At 44.2% G+C, this 25,526-nt stretch overlaps 2 protein-coding genes across 2 annotated transcripts in view; both read right to left on the bottom strand.

The window, feature by feature from the left end:
- The window catches only part of septin3 (septin 3), a 178,817-nt gene that overhangs the window by 34,400 nt on the left and 118,891 nt on the right, over positions 1–25,526 (bottom strand). The gene's annotated exons all lie outside the window — the stretch shown is intronic.
- The window catches only part of grin2bb (glutamate receptor, ionotropic, N-methyl D-aspartate 2B-b), a gene marked incomplete at its 3' end in the record, with an annotated part of 126,993 nt that overhangs the window by 80,997 nt on the left and 20,470 nt on the right, over positions 1–25,526 (bottom strand). The window contains exon 2 of the mRNA XM_083764855.1: positions 23,608–24,354. Within this exon, the coding sequence (XP_083620981.1) occupies positions 23,608–24,333 (726 nt within the window). The 5' untranslated portion in view covers positions 24,334–24,354. The remainder of the gene's footprint in view (positions 1–23,607; positions 24,355–25,526) is intronic.

The raw sequence follows: 25,526 nt of genomic DNA, 5'->3' as shown, positions 1-25,526 counted from the left end.
CTCAAATGGTGGTCCGTGGCTTGAATGCAGAATAAATAAAGGGCCTTGATATGAAAAGGGTTGAAAATTGCATTGAATGGTGTGAAACATGGGGATTCTATTGTTTTTATTACATTCCTAAGTCCATAATTTGATGACCTGTTGATGACCGGAGTCGGATCGCAGCCACCCTACTGAGCAGCCTATTTTCAGGATACACCAACTCTCTTCAATACAAAACATAAGAGTAGCAGAAATGTTTGTTTAGAGCCCTTTAATCAAACATTATCAGGTGTACCTCACTTCACACAAGTGATTCTTTGAGAGCCGCTATATCCCCTCCAGCGTCTGGCTTTTGAAATGACGGCAGCCTAGTCTATGGACTCTCAATGCATGTTTAGAGCACTTTATTATGTCATATGGTACAGCCAAGTCTTTATTTGGACAATAACATAACAGATTTCTTGTACAAAAATATCTTTAGTGCTTTAGTATATGATGCGCCACTCACTTCACACGAGTGTGATGTTTTTAAAGGCTAGTCTAAACAAACATGACAACATTTTGGAAAGCCATAATTTGAAAAAATAACCGGTCGCCAGCCAAGTCTATGGACTTTAATGTTTGTTTAGGGCTGATATAAATACTGCACTTGCTGCGTCCCTCACTTCACACAAGTGTGAAGTATTGGGTCATCATGGGTTCAATTGGCTCATGGGTTCAATTTCAAGTGGCTCGGACAATGAGGGAGGTAGGGACAGAAGAAGTCAATTTAGCCTCGTAATCTTTGACCCTGTAAGTTAATGGAAAGCCCCTTCAGGAGTTGATTAAGTGTTTGCATGGCATGAAGAATGTAGGTAATTAATCACTGACACATGGGAGCTGCACGCTGATTGGACCACATCCCACCAATCCAAAAGATCCAAAGGCTCAATTAGCCATGACCTAGACTGTGTCACCTAAGCTGAACCGATTAGTGGTGTTTGTGTCTGAGAAAAACGAGAGAGAGAGAAAGGGAGAGAGAGGGGGGTAGGGAGAGAGGCAGAATACCTAAGCACAGTGACTGACCCAAAACAAAGAAAAGCCTGGATAGGTATACAGACCCTGAGAGTATAAAGGCCGCTGCAGGCAGACCTGGATCCCAAGAGAAGGCTGAACACAACATAAAGGTGGCAGCTGAGCTACACTTCACCTGCCCACTGTAGCAAGACATCAGAGACACATACCTTTTCCACAATCAATCACCCAAGGACAATTTGAAAACGTGACAAATGACAGAAAACTTGACAGAACTGCTTGTAGGGTTTGTTATGACAGCGATGATGTCATTTATTGACTCAGATGCCCTTCACATAAAGCTGTATAAGGTTATATAGCACAGCAGAGCAGGTGGTACCTCGACACACACCTGTACATAAAGTTAGGTAAATGGTAAATGGTGAATCTATATAGCGCCTTTTTCCAAGGCACTTTTGTGCATTACATTCATCCATTCACATTTCACACACGCTTCCGCTGCTCTCTAGAGATGTCCTTGCCATCTGAAAGGTCGTTACATGGTGTGCATATGTCGGTGTTGTCCGTCGGCCAATGGGGGACCAACATTCTTAATGATGTAACTAAGGTACGTGGGTACAAATGGTGGTCCCTTACTAAGGTCACAAGGTGGGTTTCAGGGTTGGTATAAGGTCAATAACGGGTCTAAAGGATTTAGAAAAGCAGTTGTAATAAACATGGCCTGGCCTACTTGTGTGCGAGGCGCAAGTTGTCACCTCGACGGAATGCATTTCTAGTTGGAGATAATATGGCCCAAAGTAATCTCACTGCACACGAAGGGCTGTGCCAGCCAGGTAGAAGTCAGGAAAGGTTGATAGTCTGTCTTCCCTACTTCGGACAATCATACAGTAATTGTACTCTGTTTAGCGTTGCATTTGATATTAAAATCAAGAGCATACTGTGAGCAAATACTCAAGAGACCAGCACCATACGGACTAAAGATGACCTTAATCATCCGCATATACTCAGTCGGGAGTGTAGAAATGTACACAATGTACCCTCTGAGTTACACATGTACACGAACACTAACGACTTCACACTGTAACATGTAACTCATGTCTTCCTTCAAAAAAGGGACTTCTCTAGATGCTGCCTCGTGTGGGTGTATCACATCACCAAAAACACATGTTTGCAACATCCCGCCTCCCGCCTCTATCCATCTTCCCTTTCTTCTTCCCTCCTCCCTGGCTCGGCTGTTTTCTCTCTCCAAGCACACAGGGTGAGAGTGCAGAATGGTGTCAAGCGTAGTGTACAACAATGAGATGAATACAGTTCAGAACCCTGACAGAGAACACTCTCTCTCTCTCTCTCTCTCTCTCTCTGTTTTTCTCTACCCAACTGTGTACATTGTAAAATCCCCAGTATTGGGGAGTTATGGATAAATAAACACTGAGGATGTTTACTTTGTAAAGCACTATGACTTATTCTTATATTACGGTATGTTAACCTTAATGTTTTTATCCAACCGTATTTTATTATTTTTCTTGCTCTATTTAATTTCACTACAACCCAGTATTATCTTTATTTTTGAGGGACCCCTCTTATATATACAGGTTCAATGTTTGTTTTAAAAACGCCATTGACAATGAAGGGAACATTTCCGTCATCTTGTCCCTAACACAAACATTAAATGCCATTAACAATAAAGATAATTTAATGTTGTGTTTGCACCTGTGTTTTACATCACCATTACATCACCTAATCAACATGAATTAGACTTTAATATATTAGCGTCCCTCACTTTTTTTTTAAATATTATGAGCTCTTTGTCAGGCATGCCCAAATGGAGTCTATGCAGATGTCAGAACACCATGTGAACAGGCCAGCTCCATATATGGAGATACTGTACATGGGTGATCAGGGCCAGACCCCGGGAAGAGCATTTTGTGCTGGTTCTGGACAACGGTGTATCCGACAGACTCGACACCGGACACTGCACTCCCTGTGGTGGAATGTGTGTGTCGAATTTGAAGTCGGTGGGCGAACGAGTTACGTGGATTACAGATGTACACACGTACGTACACACATAATTATTATGATTATTAATATTATTATTAGTTGTCATTATTGTTGTGGTTAGCAGAATCTTGTGGAACATGACACACCAACATTTTGCTGCTTGTACTGTACCAGTATGATCTGGTATATCTGCGATTTTCCAACAACAATATTCTTGAGAAAATAAGATGGAGATAGGGGTCCGTGCCCAAGAACATATTGACATGCTAATGTTTGAGAACCACTGCACAGTCTGCACTCAATATATTTGCTCAAAGTCTTCAAGCCTCTGTCTTCTTTATACATAATATATCTTTCCCTCTCTCTCTCTCTCTCTCTCTCTCACACACAGTCAAATCAGAAGGGCTAGATAAGTGCGGGTGCTTTGGCTACTCGGATACCAGAGGCAGTAAAAAAGAGCAAAAATCAATCACCTCTCACTGGCACTGCCTTTCATCAACTAACTCCCTATCCCTCTTGGTATTTCTAATACCCCCCCCCCCTCTCTTAATATGTTCTTTGCATCCTCCTTGCAGTCTCCTTGCTCTTGTATCTTCTGGCTGTCATTCAAGATCTACATCGTCCCATTGTATTTCAATACAGTGCTTTTGATTAAACAAAGAACAAAAGGAACAAATCTGTCTCCTTTTTTTTTTTTCAGAGAGCAGAGCTGCCAACCAATTCCTCCTCCATTTGTGGAACACGTCTCCTTTTACTTGCTGGAGACTTCCTGACTGACAGCAGCTGGCCTGTCAACGTTGGGGCGAGGGGTACAGAGGAAGGAGGGAGACGACTGAAGCTACGAGATAGTGCGGAGCGAGAGAGAAACATAGAGAGAGAGAGGGACAAGTGATGGAGAAAGACATTTCTAATTCAAAAAGACATGCAGTGTTTCCGTGGCAACTTGGGTTTCCATGGAAACGGGCCTTGCTAAAGATGCCATTAGAGTGAAGAAATACCCACTTACACTCCACTGCATCGTACGCACGCACGAACACAAACATAAGGACATATGCACAATAATACACAATAGCCTGTGAAAACGGTTTTACCTATATGCTCGCACAAACACACACACACACGGCACACGCACACACACACACACACACAGACAGACGTGCGTACAGCTAATTAAGTAATACACCTGAGGTCAACTTCAATAGTGTAATTATCGTCAGATTATGAGTGTACAATGACAGATACAGTGTAGTTCTGCCGCCTGTGTTATGAGGGATGAGTCAAATGGCCTTACTAATAAGCCCCAGGGGCTCTTGAGGGGGTTCCAGGGGGCCCCCAGTAAAATGAATCAATAGCATCACAATTTGTTTAATACAGCATATTCAATTGCACTTAGTGATGAGTGTTTAGAGGGACTAGCCCCATGACCTCCTGCAAACCTACTCCTAAATTGCAGTCTGATGAGTGCATCATCCAACCCCCAACCCCCACCCCCCGTGCATTCTTTGATGGGCGCCAGCACCCTCCAATGTACGGCTTTCAGAAATGATGTCCTGTGGCAGCCAAGTCTATGGACTTTTAAGTGCAATGTTTGTTTAAAGAAGTGAGGTGCCACTCGCTTCACATGCAGTGTGACTTCTGGTGCATTAACACATCAGATTGCTTCAGGGGCGGACCCAGTGCACACGTCAAGCTGACAGTTGACCCGTGAGCGGATAAAGCCAGTGTGTTTACTTTATACTGTACATCAGTGTCGATTTCGTCGACTAAAACTAAGACGAAAAATGTTCGTCGACTACCTTTTTCCACTGACGAAAACTAAATGGAAACTAAATGAAAACTAAGCTATGATGACTAAAACGATGACTAAATAGATTGACAATTTCGTCAACAAATAAAAACTAGACTAAAATGTTAGGAAGGGTTCTAGTGGACAAGAGATCCAGTATAAGTAATTTTACAATTCGTTGCATGCTGAAAATAGCCGATCTACAAGCTCACAACGTATCGCAGCGCGACGCGTTGTGAGCTTGTAGATCAGCTATTTTCAGCAAGTGAAAAAAAAAGTCGACTAAAATCTCATGATATTTAGTCGACTAAAACCAGACACTAAAACACTAAAACATTCCAGGTGACTAAAATGTGACTAAAACTAAATGAAAACTGTTCAAGGGACTATGACTAAAACTAAAATCAAAATGTCCTGCCAAAAACAACACTGCTACATGTACCTATACTCCTTACTGTACACACAACGTTGGTTTGTCACGTACAGTAACTGTACTGTATAGACAGTATGTTCCCTACATACGTCAGCCCCTGTGACGTGGGCCTTGGTTTTGCGGTGGACGGCTGATGATTCAATGGCCAGCACACTAAGGCCTTAGACAACAGCTGACATACCCTCATGCGTCATTGGAACACGGTGCTCTTCTCCCAGCATGCCCCACCATCACCCCTACAGTATGTCATGGGGGGGGGGCCCTAAGGGCCAGACTGGCTCATAGCCTTCTGCACATCTATCTGAAGGGGATAGGAGCACGCATGCACGCAAAAACACGCGCACACACACACACATACGCAATACACGCAGAGTACACACACAGTACACGGACGGGCACTGGAATATATTTACATATAATACAGTTATAATTATATATACCACCATGGCATGTACACAAAATATTGCTTGAGCACAGACACTTCCCATCACAAACTCCCTCCATGATGCAGCGAGACAACTGATTTGCCAGGGGCCACTTTTAGTCCTAGTCGTGTTCTCTTAATGCCTGTCAAACACGCCCCCAAGAGATCCATATTCATTGATTTATTGGCAGTTTAAAAATTGTATTAGTCTTATTTGTGTAAGACTATGCTTCTAGAATACAGTGTGCAATGGTAAATGGTGGATGTGTCTATCAAAATCGCTTTTACAGTACAATGTGCATATAAATGCACATTGTAAAGTGATTTGATAAAGTTCACGCATTCACACACACAAACCATAAGGTGCTTGCCACGGGTTAATAGAAATAAATAATAAAAAACTTTATTTGTATAGCAACTTTCATGACATGCAATGCAGCTCAAAGTGCTTTACAGAGAAATAGAGTGAGTGAGAGAGAGAGAGAGAGAGAGAGAGAGAGAGAGAGAGAGAGAGAGAGAGAGAGAGAGCGGTCAGTGTCTGTGTGTCAATCCTTGTCCCATAAGGCCATGTGTGTGGCAGTGGCAGTATCCATTTGTGTGACAACATCCAACGGACAGAGCGTAGTACTGCAACAGTATGAATTTGTATGAATAATTTACAACCACTTTACATTAGTCATGACAGGATGAAATGATACCTCTAATCCCTCAAAGGAATGGATGACAGCTCCCTGGCTACATAGTCTACGATACAACACCCATCGCTGCTCTCAAGCACAGGGGGATTGATCACCTGCTTCATGGTGACTAACATACAGTATACTGCCATGTCATCCTCAAGTATCGGTGGTGAATGAATCATATTCCTGTTATATTCCCCCATTCAGTGTGTCCCCCGCCTGCGTGCGTGCGTGCGTGCGTGCGTGCGTGCATGCGGCATGAAACACGCATAGCTCTTGCAGTCAGTGCCACAAACAAATCCAAACACCGTTTTGACTTCATAACGTGCATATACAAACTGTGGCTTTGATGGGTGACAATGTAAGCGTTTGAGCCAGCACATGCCACATGTCACACACACCTTGATATAGAACAGTAGCAGGCTAACAACACCTAACAGCAGTACGAACAACAAAGTAAAAGGGAGAGAGACAAGGAGAATCATGGAGCAAGAGATAGAAGAAGACCGAAGAAAGACTGATATCGTTGCTGTCAGGGAGAAACCTTGTATGTCATTTAATCCATTCTGGGCGGGAACCCTTTAGGTATTGAAAAATAGTAGATCTACAAGCTCATAGCACGGCAACGAGTGCTGCGCTACGAGCTTGTAGGTCTGCTATAGGTCTGCCTGGTCACAACCTGAGGCAGAGAGTGTTCTGCCTGAAGTGTCGGGCCGGAACATCCGTCGGACAAGGTCATTTCCGTGGGCGGTATTTCCATCAAAATTCTGCTACTATTAAACCACTCAACCGGCTAGGTCTCAAATAAATCACCCAACATACAGTACTGGTTCAAGACAGCACTGTATTCTATTTTGGTATCTGCACTCTAAAATGCAACTGCATACATCTGCATCTGATTTGACTTTGGTCAAAATATTTCAACATTTTACTTAAATTTACTTAAATTTTGGTCTCACTCAAACAAGAAGCCCACTGGGATTTCTCAAAAGTGTGATGAAGCAAGCATGCGTTACAGTGGGCCTACATGTAGAATCAGCGCAGAGTGCATGCCTGAGCAATTTTGGACAACTTAACGTTGTCCAATGTGAGGAGAATTAAGCAGGCGTAAACTCCTAATTACTGGATATACTGTAGTATACTGTAGGCATTGGCAGAATCCATTGAATAGTTCAAGGTCATCAGGACTGAATACTTCGGAACAGTTCAACTCACATTACGCTGAACTGTTTTACAATTTAGGCATTTAGCAGGCGCTCTTAATCCAGAGCGACTTACATTAAGCAAGAACAAAAAACATGGTAATACATCACATACATAAAAAGTATTTGGTTTTAGAAGGGTTGCTGACGCCAGCTCAGTTTGTGAATTTAACTCGGTGACCATATTCAAGAGAAAAATGGCTGCGAAAATGTGTTAATTTGGTCAATGCAGCATTTCTTCATGCTCAGCGAATAAAGAAAGATAGAGAGAAAGATAAAGGAGACACCGAAGATAAGCGATAATTATTATACGGAAAAAACTTTTTCTGGTTTTCATGGTTTTACATAAGACAGAGGAAAGGGTATTAAATATGGAGGGAGTGGACTAAACCTGGATATTTAATCCCCCACAAAGGCATTGAGGTTGAGTTTATGCTGATTGTGTTGGAGTAGAAGAGGCCAGTCATTAATATTCACCACAGAGCCTCTAATTTGTTTGAACTTAGATAAGAAGAGAGAGCAGATATAAGAGGGAAAGAAACATTCTGTCGGAATAAAGTTCCAACAGAATTTTCTTGTATCAACAATTTTCTTGTATCAACAATCCCAAAGCAACTCCAAATACTACTGTGTGTGTGTGGTGTGTGTGTGTGTGTGTGTGTGTGTGTGTGTGTGTGTGTGTGTGTGTGTGTGTGTGTGTGTGTGTGTGTGTGTGTGTGTGTGTGTGTGTGTGTGTCCGTGCGTGCGTGCGTCTATTCTTTGTGCGAGTGACAACTTCATTGGTACTCACCTCTCTCCTCTAATAAGCTCTGGTTTCAAGCTGATCCAACACTAAGACCCCCTACTGTGATACACACCATGATGTGTCCACTACAAGAGTGCTCTTGAAGACTCGCTTTTTTCACTCCTCAAGCAGAAAGCTTTTCATGAGATGAGATGAGTTACAATAGATAGGATAAATAAAATAAGATAATCTTAATTATACATGGTTATCACATGACTCAATTATGTTACAGTACATCTTCATGTAGTATCCTGAAGATAATGATTTCACCATACAGTGTTGATTTCGTCGACTAAAACTAACACGAAAAATGTTCGTCGACTACCTTTTTTCACTGAGGAAAACTAAATGGAAACTAAATGAAAACTAAGCTACTGTATGTTGATTAAAGCTAAGACTAAATGTATTGACAATTGACAAAAACAGATAAAAACTAGACTAAAATGTTAGGAAGGGACTAGTGGTCAAGAGATCCAGTATAAGTCATTTTACACTTGGTTGCATGCTGAAAATAGCAGATCTACAAGCTCACAACGCGTCGCTTGTAGATCGGCACGATATTTTCAGCACGAGCACGTGTAAAATCAGCCATTACGACGCCATCAAGGCCAGCCAAAATATATTTTAGCCGACTAAATCAACTGTTATGTAGATGACATTTAGTTGACTAAAACTAGACACTAAAACGTTCCAGGTGACAAAAATGTGACTAAAACTAAATGAAAACTATTCAAGAGACTATGACTAACACTAAAATCTAAATTTGCTGCCAAAAACAATACTGCGCCCATAGAAGGGTTTTGTCCAGGTAGACCCATACTGATGACTAGCTCAGTAGCTCTGGTCCATAGCGTTAGAAGGACTTCTTCTTAACACTATGGGACTTTCAAACCTCTGTGCACGGCACACGCATCACAGGCTGAAAAGCCTGTCGTCTTCAGTAAAAAACAAAAAGTACACTTTCGCTACTCAACAATACAAAGACGGTATTGTGGAGTTGAAAGTCTACTTTCACTAGTGGGAACACGCTGAGCACCCACCTCATGTCTAAAATACACTTTTTGGGCAAAATGTAAAATAATTCACCGGGCACTCTTCCTGTTTGAGCAATGTTTTAACGCAACAGCGCCTCCCACGTTGCAAAGCTGAATAACACCCAATGAGCACGCAGTGTAGTTAGTGTGTGTGATGCGGTCCTACAGTATGACTGTTGGCGCTGTGATGGCGCTGCCGAAGATTATATAAATGAAGAAGTGGCGTCTCCGCCCGGTGGACTGGATTATTTTACATTTCGGACAAAAAGTAAAATAGAGTGCTCCCACTAGGGAATTAAGGTCGGATTTCAACTCCACAAAACCGTCCTTTTATTGGTGAGTAGTGAAAGTGTACTTTTTATTTTTTACTGAAGACGAAGCCTGTAATGCGTGCACAGAGGTTTGAAAGTCCTGTAGTGTTAAGGAGAAGTCCTTCTAACTATGGAGCAGAACGTTCCTGTCCTGTCAGTGCCCTGAGTTGGTTCTAACTATGGAGCAGAACGTTCCTGTCCTGTCAGTGCCCTGAGTTGGTTCTAACTATGGAGCAGAACGTTCCTGTCCTGTCAGTGCCCTGAGTTGGTTCTAACTATGGAGCAGAACGTTCCTGTCCTGTCAGTGCCCTGAGTTGGTTCTAACTATGGAGCAGAACGTTCCTGTCCTGTCAGTGCCCTGAGTTGGTTCTAACTATGGAGCAGAACGTTCCTGTCCTGTCAGTGCCATGAGTTGGTTCTAACTATGGACCAGAACGTTCCTGTCCTGTCAGTGCCCTGAGTTGGTTCCCATAGTGTCAGTTTGGGTGCCTGACACTGACACATTAACTTAATTAAATAACTTAATGAGTTGATACATTTTTTTGTGCAACAAAGAGGAGAAACCTGCCTTATGTGTCATTTGATCTCAAGTACAGACTAAATACTAAATACGGAAAAAATCATCCGGTTCAGACAGGCTTTCCAAACCAGGGACGCTGTGGGCGGCGCTGGGCGTGATCTCTCCTCTGTGTCATCAGCACCCATAACCGAGGTGGGATTGCCTAGTGTCCCCTAGGATACAGTAGGTTCCCTCACAAAACACATGCAGTAAACCAGGTCTCTATACTGCCTCCCCCTGGGGCGCCTGAAAGGAACTGGTTAGAATAATGTGTTCCTTCCACGCGCTACATGCTACAGGGGAAACTCCCCCCTGTCAGGTAATACGAAGCGGCCTGCTCACTCCTCATGCATTGAAGGAAGCATGAGCTCAGTTAGGGGCTCTCCTCAGGTTGGCAGAGGGAGAGTAGCGCCAAGGATTACAGTTTAGGCAATTGGCACCGGGTGAAATATATGGGTTACAAAATTGTGGGATAACGTATAGGGGGGAAAAGTAGATGAAAAAGCCTACTGTATTGACAAAATAGAGAGATGTTAATTATTTCACCCGGACCAAAAATACCTCCACACAACAAATGTCTAATTGTTACCCGATTTAATGCCTTAACCAGAGTACTTGCACAAGCCAGTTTGTTTTGTGTTTGTGTGTGTGTGTGTGTGTGTGTGTGTGTGTGTGCGTGCGTGCGTGCGACTGTGTGCATGCAAAATAAATGAACTGACTGAGGAACAGCCCCAGGCTTTGTCTTTCCATGACATCACACATTAGTCTGGGATTTCTTGCTTGGTTGTAGCTGTGGGAGAGTTGTCCTTGCTCAATCATGAATGAAGACTGAATGGTCAAAGATGAAAAGAATACGGATACAGTATGTTAATGTGGCTGCATAATTCATAATCCATCTCCCAGTCACATTTAGTTCGAGATTTTAGAAGATCTGAGGCCAAGGATAGAGAAAAAGCAAGGGACAAGCAAACACAGTAACAAGCAGCCAAATTCTGGAGAGCGGGGGGCGGGGATATACAATTAGGCCGAGGGCATTGGGGTCTTTCCTGGGGAAAGAATGAAAGGAAACTAGATAAAGTGCCAATCGGCACAGGTCTCCACCAGGGCAGGTCAGGTTGTGGCCTCATGGTGGCGCTATAACAGGCTGTTGAGGAAGATTTGGGCCGGAGGTTCGTGTTGGAGGGATGCAGGTACAATGTTTTTCCATGTGTGCATACATAAGTTGTATACGGATCGATGCAGTTATAGCTAAAAACAGGAATTGGCCTGTTATAGCGCCAACCTTGAGGCTGATTTTGAGGAAAAAATTGTGGCATGTCGTCCTCTGCCTAGTGAAAATGTGCGTGTATAATTTAACGGAAATTGCACACTGTGTTTGTGATTTGTGGCCTTTTTTCGAAATGGACGAATCGTGTGAGCTTTGGAAGCCAATCTTAGCCAATCAGGATGGAAGATGGGAAATGGTGGCGCTCCGTGTTGATCACATGACTATGGAGATAGTGTATACCGATTTGCGTGAAATTTGGATAAAATCTGAAGGAGTAATAATAGAAAATGTGTTTTACATATGTGGGCCTCCTGGTGGCGCTATAAAGAGCAGATGTGAAAAATTCCAGGCAAAGGTTTTTCCTTGGCCTCTAGGGAGTTGGCATACAAAGTTATCCACAGATCCGTGCAGTTAGAGGTAAAAACACTTTTGGGCCAGTTATAGCGCCACCTTGAGGCTGAGTTGAAATTGTTCATGTGGCATTTTGTCCTCGGCCTAGTGGGAATGTGGGTGCACAATTTCACGGAAATCACGCGATGTGTTCATGATTTGCAGCATTTTGTTTGAAACTGAGCACTCCTGTGAATTTTGGAAGCCAATCTTAACCAATCAGGATGGAGTCTGATAAATCTGAAAGACCGGTTTTGTTGAATGGCTCTAGAGAGACTGTGTACCAATTTGCGTGATGTTTGGACAAAATCTGTAGGTGTACTGTGCAAAAACTTGTTTTGCACAAAGCGGCCTCCTGGTGGCGCTATAACAGGCCGTTCTGGAAAGTTTGGGGCAGAGGTTCATCGTTGGCATCCAGGGAGTGTGTGTGCAAAATTTGGCATCGATCGGGTTAACGGTGGCCGAGATTAGCTGCTCACGGACGGACGGACGGACGGACACACGGACGGACGGACACACGGACGGACGGAGTGCAAAACATACTCTCCCCACATGCCTTCGGCCTGGTGGAGACAATTATGATGCCATTTTCTGCAATTTGACGTTATCTACTAAAACATTTTGGGGAGATTATTTCAAAACTACAGTAATCTCTTTATAGTAGGGTAAATACAGTACTGCACTCATTTAAGGATTTTCGTGTCATATATTTGTACCATTATGGTTATTGAAAATTACACTCACGCATTCACTAGGTTCTGCTGCCACTTATCTCGAAAAAGAGCTAAATCCTGTCTGCTCCAGCAAAACAATTAAGGGGAATAAATTACAATAGAAACACAACAACTACATCCACAATGCAAATGGAATTTGTGGATAATAAAGCCACAAATTGGCCCAGGCCGTAGCATAACGGTCTGGGCACCGGACTGGTGATCCAGTCGCGGTGTGCCGCGGGTTCGACTCCCGGACCCGACACGGCCTTTACCGCATGTCATCCCCCCATCTCTCTCCCGTTTCCTGTCAGCCTACTTTCTATCCCTTAAAAAATCAATAAAGGCGTAAGCCGCAAAAAAATATCTTAAAAAAACAAAAGTAATTTGCCAAGTTATGCCAACATAGAAATAGCTGTATTTTCAAACACAATGCAGATGAAAGCAGCATGAGTACAGAATGATGATGAGACTGTGCTGACATCACATAGATAGCAGTGTCTGCTCCATTACCAATAAACCGTTGTAAACCTATAACTTCCAGGAAAAAAAGACTGCAAAAGCAGACAACCCGCAGCACTCCAAATTAGAAGAGTATATTCTTGTCGGTGCAAGGCTCAAAAATACGAAACAAAGGAGATGCCAGCACACAATAAATGTCCTTTTCACATGGTTTAATACCTCTGACGAGACAACGGACGCGTTTTGGCCAGGTGGGCCTTCTTCAGCGTTGAGGAACCTATAACTTCCTGCTCAGCCTCATCCAACCTAGCCTCGGTCCCAGGCGTACTTATCTGCCTGGTCACAACGTAAGGCAGAGAAGCTATCGGCGGATGTATCCTCCGGAACATCCGTCAGATGTATTTCCCCCGGGATACAATATTTTCCCGACCAATCACAACACTTCACGGAGAATGTAAACTGATTTGTAAAGCATCAACGTCATTTCCTTGGCCGAAACTTCCGCTAAAATCCTGCAACTTCCGCCTAAACAAATGATAGCCTCTACACTGTAGAGTCTACAGTGTAGGTCTTGCCAGGGTGCATCCAACCCCACCACTAGCACCCAAGTACATATAACCTGTAACCTAACCAATAAAGTAGGGAAGACAGACAACAAGCCTTCGCTATCGGGTGGAAACCTGAATCCATTGGAAACCTGTGTTCCAATGGATTCATTGTATAATGTGTTATAATTTAATCACACAAGCTCTTGTTAATACTGACAGTAAGTCATTGGTTCAATATTTTGATTGATTGATTGTTTATTTATTTTCGAGTCATGCACACCTTGGGCTCCATTTTCGTCACCCTTATCCGTAAACGTCTTTGCCTTTTTTTTTTTTTTTTTTACTAATTTGCAAAACATTTCGATAGTTAAAATGGCCAGTCTACAAGCTCACAATGTGTCAATGTAGATTGGCTAGTTGAACTATTCAAAAATGTTTTGCTAAATAGTAAAAAAGGCAAAGAAGTTTAAGTTTAGGGATAAGGCGTTTAGCGGTGACGAAAATGGAGCCCCTTGTGCCCAACCCTCATGGGTTTATAAGACACCATTTCCCAATTGCAATTACAGCATGTTTTACATTACATAATTTATGCATTTACAGCATGTTTACAATACATAATTCAATATTTATAAAACCCACATTTAACCACTTTCACACACACACACACACACACACACACTAAGTCAGCACCACAGCTTGTTAAAAAGCAGCAGAGACAGAGCAGGAGCTATGGCAGATTTTAATCAACAACAGAACACAGCATGGCACCAACAGAATCAAACACTTTTCTCTCTTTTTTGCCCTAGTGCTGCACTTTATGACATGAAAGGTGCTATATAAATAAAGTATATAATAAAGTATTATTATTATTACTACTAAGGAGGTGTGACGGATGCTGTCAGAGGGACTGTTTGTAGGTCCAAATGCATGATGACATCTGAGAGTAAGGCCAGAGATACAGGCTTGAACTGACTGAGGGGAGCAAATGAACAGACAGACAATAAACAACAGATCTATGCACCCCATGACACGGCCGCCAATTTGGTCCTTGTGCCGATGACAAATGCAGTTTAACACCAGCATCCATATTCAGGGTGGAACACTAGCCAAAATAACCAATCTACAAGCTTGTGTAGATTGGCTATTTTTTAGAGATCTTTTAGATACTTTTGTATACTTTTGTATACTTGGCCCCGCATTATTTCCCCCCTCTACACTAAATGTTTGCCTAATTTTGCCGATGTTCCCCTATCATGCCCTGAACAGGGACCTGGATGCACAACTAAGAAAAACCACATGCTTAAGATGTAATAAATCAATAATTGTTGTGATCAATATTTCCCTCAACAACATAAAATAAAGAGTGTCTGTTATTTTTGTATTATTTTTTAATGAAGAAATTGCAAGCTATTCTTTGCCCTTGCCTTTCTTTCATCAGAGGAAGCCAGACTGCATTAACGACACAGAGCACAGAGAGGAGAGTTCTACAAAACAAACAAAACACACTTATTAATATTAATCCACGGGTCTCAGAATTGGCCACTTTGCGGCACAGCAGACTGCATTTCTACCCCTAGAGAGGTTCAATGAGAGAGCAAGAACTGCAAACCACTCGATTTCGCACATAGGAAAAAAAGAAAACAGGCTTTTTGAAAGGGAACCAAAAAACAAACAAACTGTATCAACTTGAAGAAAACCAGAGCATTTCTCATACATTTTATGAGAAATGGTTAAGGGATGGAAGCCTCCTGGTGCCTTGTTTGCGCAGAAAACAACTACCGTAATCTCCCAAACCACAAGGACAGGGCCCATTATCTTTGAACACCAGCATGCTCACACTTAGGTGTGTTCACGCATGCACGCATGCACGCACGCACGCACGCACGCACGCACACACACACACACATACATACAGTACATACTGTATTACTTAGAGGACATAGACATGTCATTGAAAATAGCGCGCGTTTTGAACTAGTTTTTCAGCTATTTTCCACTGTGTGAGATTGCCACACAACGTTGTGTATAGGGATACTCTAACCCCAAACCCTAAATCTAACCTCTAAATTCCTAATCCTAACTCCAACCTCAATCTGTTCCTAAATGTAAGCCTATTTAGTTTTTTACCAGGCGGCAGTGCCAATGACTCAGGGGTAGAGCAGCCGGAAGGGAACCACAAGGTTCCCAGTGTTAGTGTCAAAGTGTCCTTGAGCAAGATGCTGAACCCCTTAATAGCTCCCAGGTTGGTGCCTTGCATACAGTAGTTACCTCTGCCATTGTTGTATGAATGTGTGTGTGAATGGGTGAATGTATACATGTAAAGCGCTTTGGATAAAAAAGCCCATAAATGTACCATTTAACATTTATAAAAACAGCAACTTATCTTGTCTTGTGAGGACCAGGAAAACAGTGGCCATATTATCTCTCTCTTAAATTCTACTAATACTTACAAGTATAGTATTTCACTTATGCACGCACGCACGGACACACCACACACACGCACACGCACACACACACACACACACACACACACACACACACACACACACACACACACACACACAGCTTAACTCCCAACAATAGATCTGAGAGACCTCATTAGTCTCTGGAGCCGGAGGTGAGTTGTGGGTCGGGGCCATGCTGTCCCATTATGCCAATACCAACCCATGGCACGGTGTGAATGAATGGCTAAATTGGAGTGTGTGAATTGTTTGGTGCATAATGGACCTAACCTGCCTGCATCTGTTTCTGGTTCACCCATTTATTAAAACGGGGTGAGGGAAGGAAGATGGAAGGAATCCTATGCATACAATCAACCAACAATGACTCTTTATTTCACCATGCCCCTCATGTGCACTGACGCCAGTAAGCATGTGGAATAATATTAGCTTAAAGATCAGCGGCTGAAAGCAGAAAAGGGAAATGTACATCCAGCGTAGTTTTCAAATGGAAATGGTAATTGTTCAGTGACCAATGAATGATATCAAGCAATCAAATGGTTTGCCCTACCCAGATGCCTGAAGACAAAGCCTGCTGGATATTTATAACAAAATGGATTAGACATAATTGTGGATTGATAGAGAATGGACCCAGCAACCTGAAGGTAATTGAGTTATTGATGCTGGAAAATTCATTCACTCAATTGTGCATGCGCGCACACACACACACACACACACACACACACACACACACACACACACACACACACACACGTTCATACAACTCCCCCTCATTGACTTTATATAGGCTTCATGTTACTTCTCTCCCACACAGCTCTCTGCCTTTGCATCAGAGATTTCAACAGCATTCTCTTAACCCGATTCATATACGGCAGGGGTCCTCAACTAGAAATGATGAAGGTCCACAATTTTTTTTGAATAAGACCGAGGTCCGGTCCCATGCGCGGCGTCCTTCGGAGAGCGGGGCTCTATGCCCGTTTAGTATGGTCAAGCCAAGCTTATACAAATCAGATCCCCTTCCACCCAACCAATAATGGGGTGCAGAGTGCAGGCCCGGAGTGGAACTCCAAATCAGGCCGGGAGTTATACGCCCTGGCAGGCCACACTGCGCGCGCGCATAGCGCGCGCGAGAATTTTGGAGGCCCTTGGGGGACATTTTGGGGGCCTTTGCAGCAATTTCACGTGAGAAATATGCCATCTGATGTTATTTATATTATTAACTTAATGCGGTGGTCCGCAAAGAGGTGGTCCGCGGTCCGGTCGCGGACCGCGGTCCGCCAGTTGAGTACCCCTGATATACGGTATAGGGCAGGCTATACATTGTACACTGCAGTGTAATTGTGCACTAGTGTTGATTTCGTCGACTAAAACTATGACCAAAATTTTTTCGTCGACTACCTTTTTCCACCGGCATAAACTAAATAAAAACATAATAAAAACTGAGCTATGACTAAATATATTGACAATTTCGTCAACCAACAGCTTGGTTACATGCTGAAAATAGCAGATCGGCTATTTATGCAACCAAGTGTAAATTCAGGTATTGGCCTGCCAAAATATCTTTTTTTGACAACCAAATCCAAGTTAACTGCCACCGGGTGGCGATAGAGGGTAGAGAAATGTGTGTGGGGGGCCCTCTACTGTACTGTACTGTCACTGTTCTGTACTGGCACACCTGAAATCATCATATATACAGTTAATATGTGCGTGTGTGTTTGTGTGTGTATTAGGTTGTGCACAGATGATGAAAAACAACCATGCTGTTTTCGTGCTCAGACGCACCCAGCCACCCAGCCACCCAACCACACACATAGCTCCGTAAGGGAGTGGTTGTACCACTCAAAAATCACAAATCAGATCCGAACATCGGATGGATGATGACCACCACGGACAGACAGTGCTGAGATAACAGCCAAAGTAGATCCTACTTTTAATGGGACCCTATGGGATGCGCGCACTTATGATATTTAGGCGACTAAAACACTGAAACATTTCAGAAGAGTAAATGTGACTCAAACTAAATTACATATCATTCAAAAGACTGTGACTTAAAACTACATCAAAAATTGCTGTCAAAAACATCACTTTTGTGCACAACTTGTCAGGAAAAGCCTGTGCAATACTGGACACTGTGTGATCAACACCTCACCCCATATCCCCCTTTCCACCCAGTTTGTTTTCTGTCTCATTCTCTCAACTTCTCCGTTTTCCTCACCAACGACAATCCGCCCTTCCCCCCTTCCTTCCGTGGCTGAGGGTATTGTGAATCTGAAGAACCCCGTTCATTTTTTCTTCCAGGCCCAGAAATTAACACGCCTCCTCTCTCAAGCTGACTTTATATATAGAAGACAAGTAAATGTATAAGCAAGTGGTTGCCACGGCAACCGTATCCGCCACACCGAGATCTGCGCGCGTTTGATCACCCATGCGCACGTGCGCGTGCGTGCGTGCGTGCGTGCGTGCGTGCGTGTGTGTGTGTGTGTGTGTGTGTCAGTGAGTAAGCATCAGAGGGAAGAGATAAAGACACAAGCAGAGCCTGGCAAGTGGAAAATCACTTCTAAGAAAAACCCTTCAATGGAAAGCATCAACATCATACACTGTACAGTGTAAAAAGACATCTTCGCTGGTGTCTCGTTCCTCCTCCTCTCTGCGGCAGCATTTTAAAACATCTGTTTCACCTCTGCCTCAGCGCGGTGTCTCCTGCAACATGTCCCTCTCTCGTTTGGTGCCCTCGCTGTCTTTCTGTCGCACAGGTTTCAAACGTGGTAATTACACGTTGAGATCCGTGACAGCCACACACACGCTGTCAGTGCTGGGAAAAGTACCGTAATTTCCGGACTATAAGGTGCAATATAAGCCGCACCAGCCAAATTTAGGGAAAATCCCAAATATGGTATACAAGCCGCACCGGACTATAAGCCGCAGGTGGCCCCCTAGTTAGCTCAGAGCCTTAGATGGCTCTGCGTTAGCTGTAAAAATCCATAGATAAGCCGCACCGTTGTATAAGCCGCAGGGTTCAAATCATGGGTAAAAAGTTGCGGCTTATAGTCCGAAAATTACGGTACTCATGTACTTTTTTGCGGTATCCATACTGAAATGTAGAAATACTCTCTGTTACAAGTAAATGTCCGGAATTCAGAATGTGCTTGAGTGAAATTATTATTATTATAGTATTGGCATGAAAATGTACTGTAAAGTGCTAACATTTTAACATTGTGCATTATGCACAATGTTCCATTTCAAGGTTTTCAAATGTATTTCAATCTTTTGAATATCCCCAATCTGCAAACTCCCCATATGACATAAACTCTCCATTCATTGTCAATGGCATTCAATGTTTGTGCTTAAGTACAGTACTTATAAGTAAATGTACTTAGTTACTTTCCACCACTGCACACGCTGTGTTATTTCATAGCCATCACCCCCCCATCCCCCATGCACATACGCCTTTAATCCTTTGTTCTTTATACCTCTACAATATCACTCCCTTCTTCTTCCCCCTCTCCTTTCCTATTATTCTCCCCTCTCCTTTCCTATACTTCTCCCCCTCTCTTTTCCTATCCTTCTCCCCCTCTCCTTTCCGATCCTTCTGCCCTCTCCTTTCCTATCCTTCTACCCTCTCCTTTCCTATCCTTCTCCCCTCTCCTTTCCTATACTTCTCCCCCTCTCTTTTCATATCCTTCTCCCCCTCTCTTTTCCTATCCTTCTCCCCCTCTCTTTTCCTATCCTTCTCCCCTCTCCTTTCCTATCCTTCTCCCCTCTCCTTTCCTATCCTTCTCCCCTCTCCTTTCCTATACTTCTCCCCCTCTCTTTTCCTATCCTTCTCCCCCTCTCTTTTCCTATCCTTCTCCCCTCTCCTTTCCTATCCTTCTCCCCTCTCCTTTCCTATACTTCTCCCCCTCTCTTTTCCTATCCTTCTCCCCCTATCTTTTCCTATCCTTCTCCCCCTCTCTTTTCCGATCCTTCTCCCCTCTCCTTTCCTATCCTTCTCCCCTCTCCTTTCCTATACTTCTCCCCCTCTCTTTTCCTATCCTTCTCCATCTCCTTTCCTATCCTTCTCCCCCTCTCCTTTCCTATACTTCTCCCCCTCTCCTTTCCTATCCTTCTCCCCTCTCCTTTCCTATACTACTCCCCCTCTCTTTTCCTATCCTTCTCCCCCTCTGCTTTCCTATCCTTCTCCCCCTCTCCTTTCCTATATCCTTCTCCCCCTCTCCTTTCCTATCCTTCTCCCCCTCTCCTTTCCTATATCCTTCTCCCCCTCTCCTTTCCTATCCTTTTCCCCCTCTCCTTTCCTATATCCTTCTCCCCCTCTCCTTTCATATCCTTCTCCCCCTCTCCTTTTCTATCCTTCTCCCCCTCTCCTTTCCTATCCTTCGCCCCCCTCTCCTTTCCTATCCTTCTCCCCCTCTCCTTTTCCCCCTCTCCTTTCCTATCCTTCTCCCCCTCTCCTTTCCTATCCTTCGCCCCCATTTCCTTTCCTAACCTTCTCCCCCTCTCCTTTCCTTCACCCTCATCTCCTTTACTATCCTTCTCCCCCTCTCCTTTCTATCCTTCTCCCCCTCTCCTTTCCTATCCTTCTCCCCCTCTCCTTTCCTATCCTTCGCCCCATTTCCTTTCCTAACCTTCTCCCCCTCTCCTTTCCTTCGCCCCCATTTCCTTTCCTAACCTTCTCCCCCTCTCCTTTCCTATCCTTCGCCCCCATTTCCTTTCCTAACCTTCTCCCCCTCTCCTTTCCTATCCTTCGCCCCCATTTCCTTTCCTAACCTTCTCCCCCCTCTCCTTTCCTTCACCCTCATCTCCTTTACTATCCTTCTCCCCTCTCGTTTCCTATCCTTCTCGCCCTCTCCTTTCCTATCCTTCGCCCCCATTTCCTTTCCTAACCTTCTCCCCCTCTCCTTTCCTTCACCCTCATCTCCTTTACTATCCTTCTCCCCTCTCCTTTCCTATCCTTCTCCCCCTCTCCTTTCCTATCCTTCTCTCCCAATCTCCTTTCCTATCCTTCTCTCCTTTCCTAGTATTGCTCTCTGTCACTTCCATACAGTCTCTTGCCCTTTTTATAGATCCTATTGCATTAACACTGTGGCCGCGCGACATCATGCAGCACAATCTTATTTGAATTATCCTGAAACATGAGACGCTTTAGTTATGGGCCGTGCATAAAGCTTGTTTTGACCTAAACGCAATCTGGGAAAAGAATCTGAGATAAGTGAATAAAAAAAGGATGGAGGCAGACTTTTTCACTTCCGTTTTTATCGATCGCCTAGTAAACAAGAGCTATTCATGCCGTGGTGAAGAGCGTGATCTATAATAAACCAATATATAATAAACATCATCGGTGCATTTACCGTTGGATTAGACTTAGACGTAAATCTACTTCAATGGCAGATAATGCATTAAAAACCTGCCCTTGTCTCTTCTAAAGTGAACCCTGGTGAGTGAGTTACATTGACTTGGAAGAAGAGGGAGGCATTCAGGTTTTATGAGTGATTGTGAACCATTTCCGACCTTTGCAAACAGCCGTATGGGCCTTTAGGCTGAGGGGGAATTGATTCAGTTCCCCTTCATTTGGGACATTCATTTGGTTCTTCCTTAATTCAATTTGAGAGACAGGCAAAAATATCAAACTGAATAAAAAGGCCTATAGCACTGGTACCGGACAACTATACTCAGTCTGGAACATTTATTTTCAAATCTTATAATGAAACGAGACAGTCAAGTAAAACTCTCTCAGTTTTGTGGGCCCCAAGTTCCTAAGGGGCTTCTACACAAAAGCACCACAGAGAGCACCCTGACTGGATGCATCACTGTATGGGGACTACACTGCCCTCAACCACCAAGGGCTGCCATGCACAGACATTTTGTGAGGGCAGGTGCCCTAATGTGCCCCCCCCCCCCCCCGCCCCCCCAAAACACACGCGCACACACAACAAAGACACCTATATTTTTGAAATTGCTCTTGTATATATTTTTACTAGTACTTTTGTTTTTAACTGCTGTTTCCAATTTGTTACTTTATTGCTATTGCTGCTATTTTCTAATTTCGCTGCAATGTTGAGCCCCAATAATTGTACTCTATACGTGTATGTGACAACAGTAAAGAATCATGATTCATGAATGTTGCAAATCAACGGCCGCTATAGTGAATCCAATACAACCTCAGTATTTCTCCAACAGCTATGAGCTGAATCAAAAAGATAATACATGCCTGAGCCTCAATATGGATTCCCGGAGTGTTCAGTAATTGACTCACTCACTGGTATAAGCCTATTAAGAAAACATTATTCTAGTGCACTGTTTGAATAAATCGTTCCATTACCACATCACCGATTCTCCATGTGTATCCTAGATTAGATCTCTTATAACCACATTTGATAAATCCTACAGAACCTTTCTTTTGACTTGTCAAGCATCCCATGGTTACACACTGTGATTCATTCCTCTTAGAGTCAACTCACTGTCAACGACTTCAATGTGAGGTTGGATACACAGGGGAATTCAATTCACCATGCACTTATTAAACCCTAGTAGTAAATCACCTGTGTTATTTGGACCTATTTCTCTCCATGTACACCAAATCTCACTGTGAGCTATTTGTGGCTAATGTTCCCCCAAAAATATGGATGCTGAACACAGACTGCTGGCAGCCCTGGTCAATGAAGTATGTATTGCATTGCTAACCCAGGGGTGCCCAAAAGGTAGATCGTGATCTACCAGTACTGTAGATCACAAAGGCTGTGCAGGTAGACCACATGATGCCCCTAAAAATATATAATTTAAATATAAAAACAAAAAGGCATCTGCCACATGAATTAAGGCGACTTTACTTGATTGATTGACATAAAAAAGGGCCTGTCAGCTCAAACCCACAATGCAATGTCTTCTTTCTTTTCAAGAGTGTTGCGCACAAATGTCAGTAGCATTACAAAGTTATGTACCAAATGTACCATTCTATTCCACTATGCCACTATTCCAAAGGTACATTTCTTAAAACTATTTTCAGGAATGGGATAAAAAACTTTTGGTGGGTAGATCTCGTTTAGCTGGGCATTTTGAAAGTCGCTCTGAAGTAAAAAGAAAAGTGTGTGCACCCATGGGCTAAGCTATAAGGATTTATTCAGGGGCAGTGGTTCTCAAGCTGGTTCTCAAACTCTTTTTATGGTGCACAAATTTGGTCAACACACAATGTGTTAACTCTGTCAGAGTTAACACATTGACTGAAAGGATTCTGGTGTAGAGCGAGCGCTGTACGCAGTTGTCCATAGGAATGCATTAACAAAATGTGGTGTTTTTCCCCCGGCTCCTACAGACTCGGGAAAACAGTTTTTATCCAGTCATATGATCGATGTGTCGGGTTGTCACCCCCGAAACCAATGGGGACCCATAGGTTAGCGAAAAGTGACATCCAGGCCCAGCATATAAAAAACTAATTGTGGAAATGGTGTTTGGCAGCCAATGAGACCTGTAAGAGTCCATTTGGAAGCCCCTCAAGGAAGTCTGAGGGTCCCTGGACTCCCTCCCCCCTTCTCCAAAAACAACAACAACAAACAAACAAAGCCCTTACCTTTGCTGCCATGACCATGGAGGACCCTCCCCGGATGCCCAGGATGGGGATGTGCGTCTGGGCCGAGATGAAGTCCAGGATCTGGGCGATGGCCTCCTGGTCTGTGTCGTCGCCAAAGACCACGCCCTGCAGCGAGTGCAGCATCATCTGATCACAGATCCTGTTGATGATGCTCTTGGGGTCGGTCTCGTTCATGGTGACCACCTCCACCTTGGGAGGGTAGGGGATGTGCAGGAAGTCCTCCTTCTCCAGCCCCACGCCCAGCGTCACCTCACTGGAGTTGCCCACAAGGATGACGGCGATGCTGAGCGAGCTGACCAGCTTGGGGTTGACCGCCGGGGAGACGGGGGGCAAACCCGCGGCGTAGTGAGGGGGCAGGAGGGCACCGCCCCCCCTCTGTCCACCGCCCCCCCTCTGTCCGCCGCCCCCTCCCCCTCCCCTCTGGCCTCCCTGCGTCCCCTGGGCACCACCGGGCCCACCTCCTCCGCCGCCGGGCCTGCCCCCCGCCCGGCTGCACTCGCCGGCCGGAAGAAGGAGCAAGGAGAGGAAGAGGAGGGACAGGGACAAGGACAGGGAGATGGAGGGCAGAGCCAGTCGGGGATGAGGATGATGGTGGGACGCGTGGTCCGGAGCGGCAGGAGGAGGAGGAGGGAAGGAGGAGCCGGGGGAGAGGAAGAGATAGTCCTGAAGACGGGAAGGAGAGAGGCGGAGGCTGACGAGCATCATGGAGGAGTGTAAATGCAATCCCTGGAGGAACAGAGAGAGAGAGTGGGGTGGTAAATATATGACACACACAGAACATGAATACCTGAAATTGGATTGAAAAACATCACACTCGTGTGAAGTAAGGGGCGCCTGGTAATGTTTGTTGAAACTGCTGCAAACAAGCATTTAAAGTCTGTAGACTTGGCTGCCATGTGACGTGATTTCCAAAAGCTAGATGTTGGGAGGGTCATTAAATACATGATTGTGCTTAGGAAGTGCAAAGTGATGCAGCTGAGCCTTTCTCAATGCCCCCCTAACTCTGAGTGTATGGAAGTGGAAGAGTATACACATCATTGGAACCAAATGGAACCTCAGAGTTGCAGACCTGTGAGGGTCAAGGAACCCTGGGCGGGGGTCGCTCCCTGAACCCCACTTTGAGCACCATTGCTTTAAACTAAAACGCAAAGTGAATGACCCACATTGCCAGGATATCAGCGCGCCCACACACACACACTCCGCAAATTACAATACATTTTACAGGGAAACAAATATAACGGGGTTGACAGTTCATGGGCACCTAAGGATACACATGGCAGTTCATGGGCACCTAAGGATACACATGGCACCTTCTCCTCCACACAGACAGCGTTCCGTAGACAACGCCCTGGTAACGTCTGTCCTAACAGCCAGGAATCTTGGTATTGTCCTGGACAGTCAGCTCTCGTTCAAAACTCACATCACAGCTGTCACTCGATCCTGTAGGTTCACACTCTATAACATACGACGAATTAGACCGTTCCTCACCCAGGAATCAGCCCAGCTTCTAATTCAGACAACAGTCTTGTCAAAACTCGACTATTGTAACTCCCTCCTTACTGGCCTACCAGCATGTGCACTTAAGCCTCTCCAACTGATCCAAAATGCCGCAGCTCGCTTGGTCTTCAACCAGACAAAATTCTCACATGTCTCCCCCCTGCTCCGCTCCCTCCACTGGCTCCCGGTCGCTGCCCGCACAGAATACAAAACTCTGATGCTGGCATTCAAAGCAACCAAAGGTATAGCTCCCCCATATCTTGCAAGTATGATTGAACCCTACAAACCCTCCCGCGTTGTTTGGCTTTGCTCTTTGTCATGCCAGCTATTGTTAGGCCACTCGTTGGTTGATTCCAAGTAATGGTTGGTACTTAGAATGTTTATCATGAAATGCCTGGTCC

Source organism: Protomyctophum parallelum (genome assembly GCF_964188405.1).
Source record: "Protomyctophum parallelum genome assembly, chromosome: 5".
Taxonomy (NCBI): domain Eukaryota; kingdom Metazoa; phylum Chordata; class Actinopteri; order Myctophiformes; family Myctophidae; genus Protomyctophum; species Protomyctophum parallelum.
The sequence above is the reverse complement of the archived record's forward strand: the minus strand, read 5'-3'. Positions and strand labels throughout refer to the sequence as shown.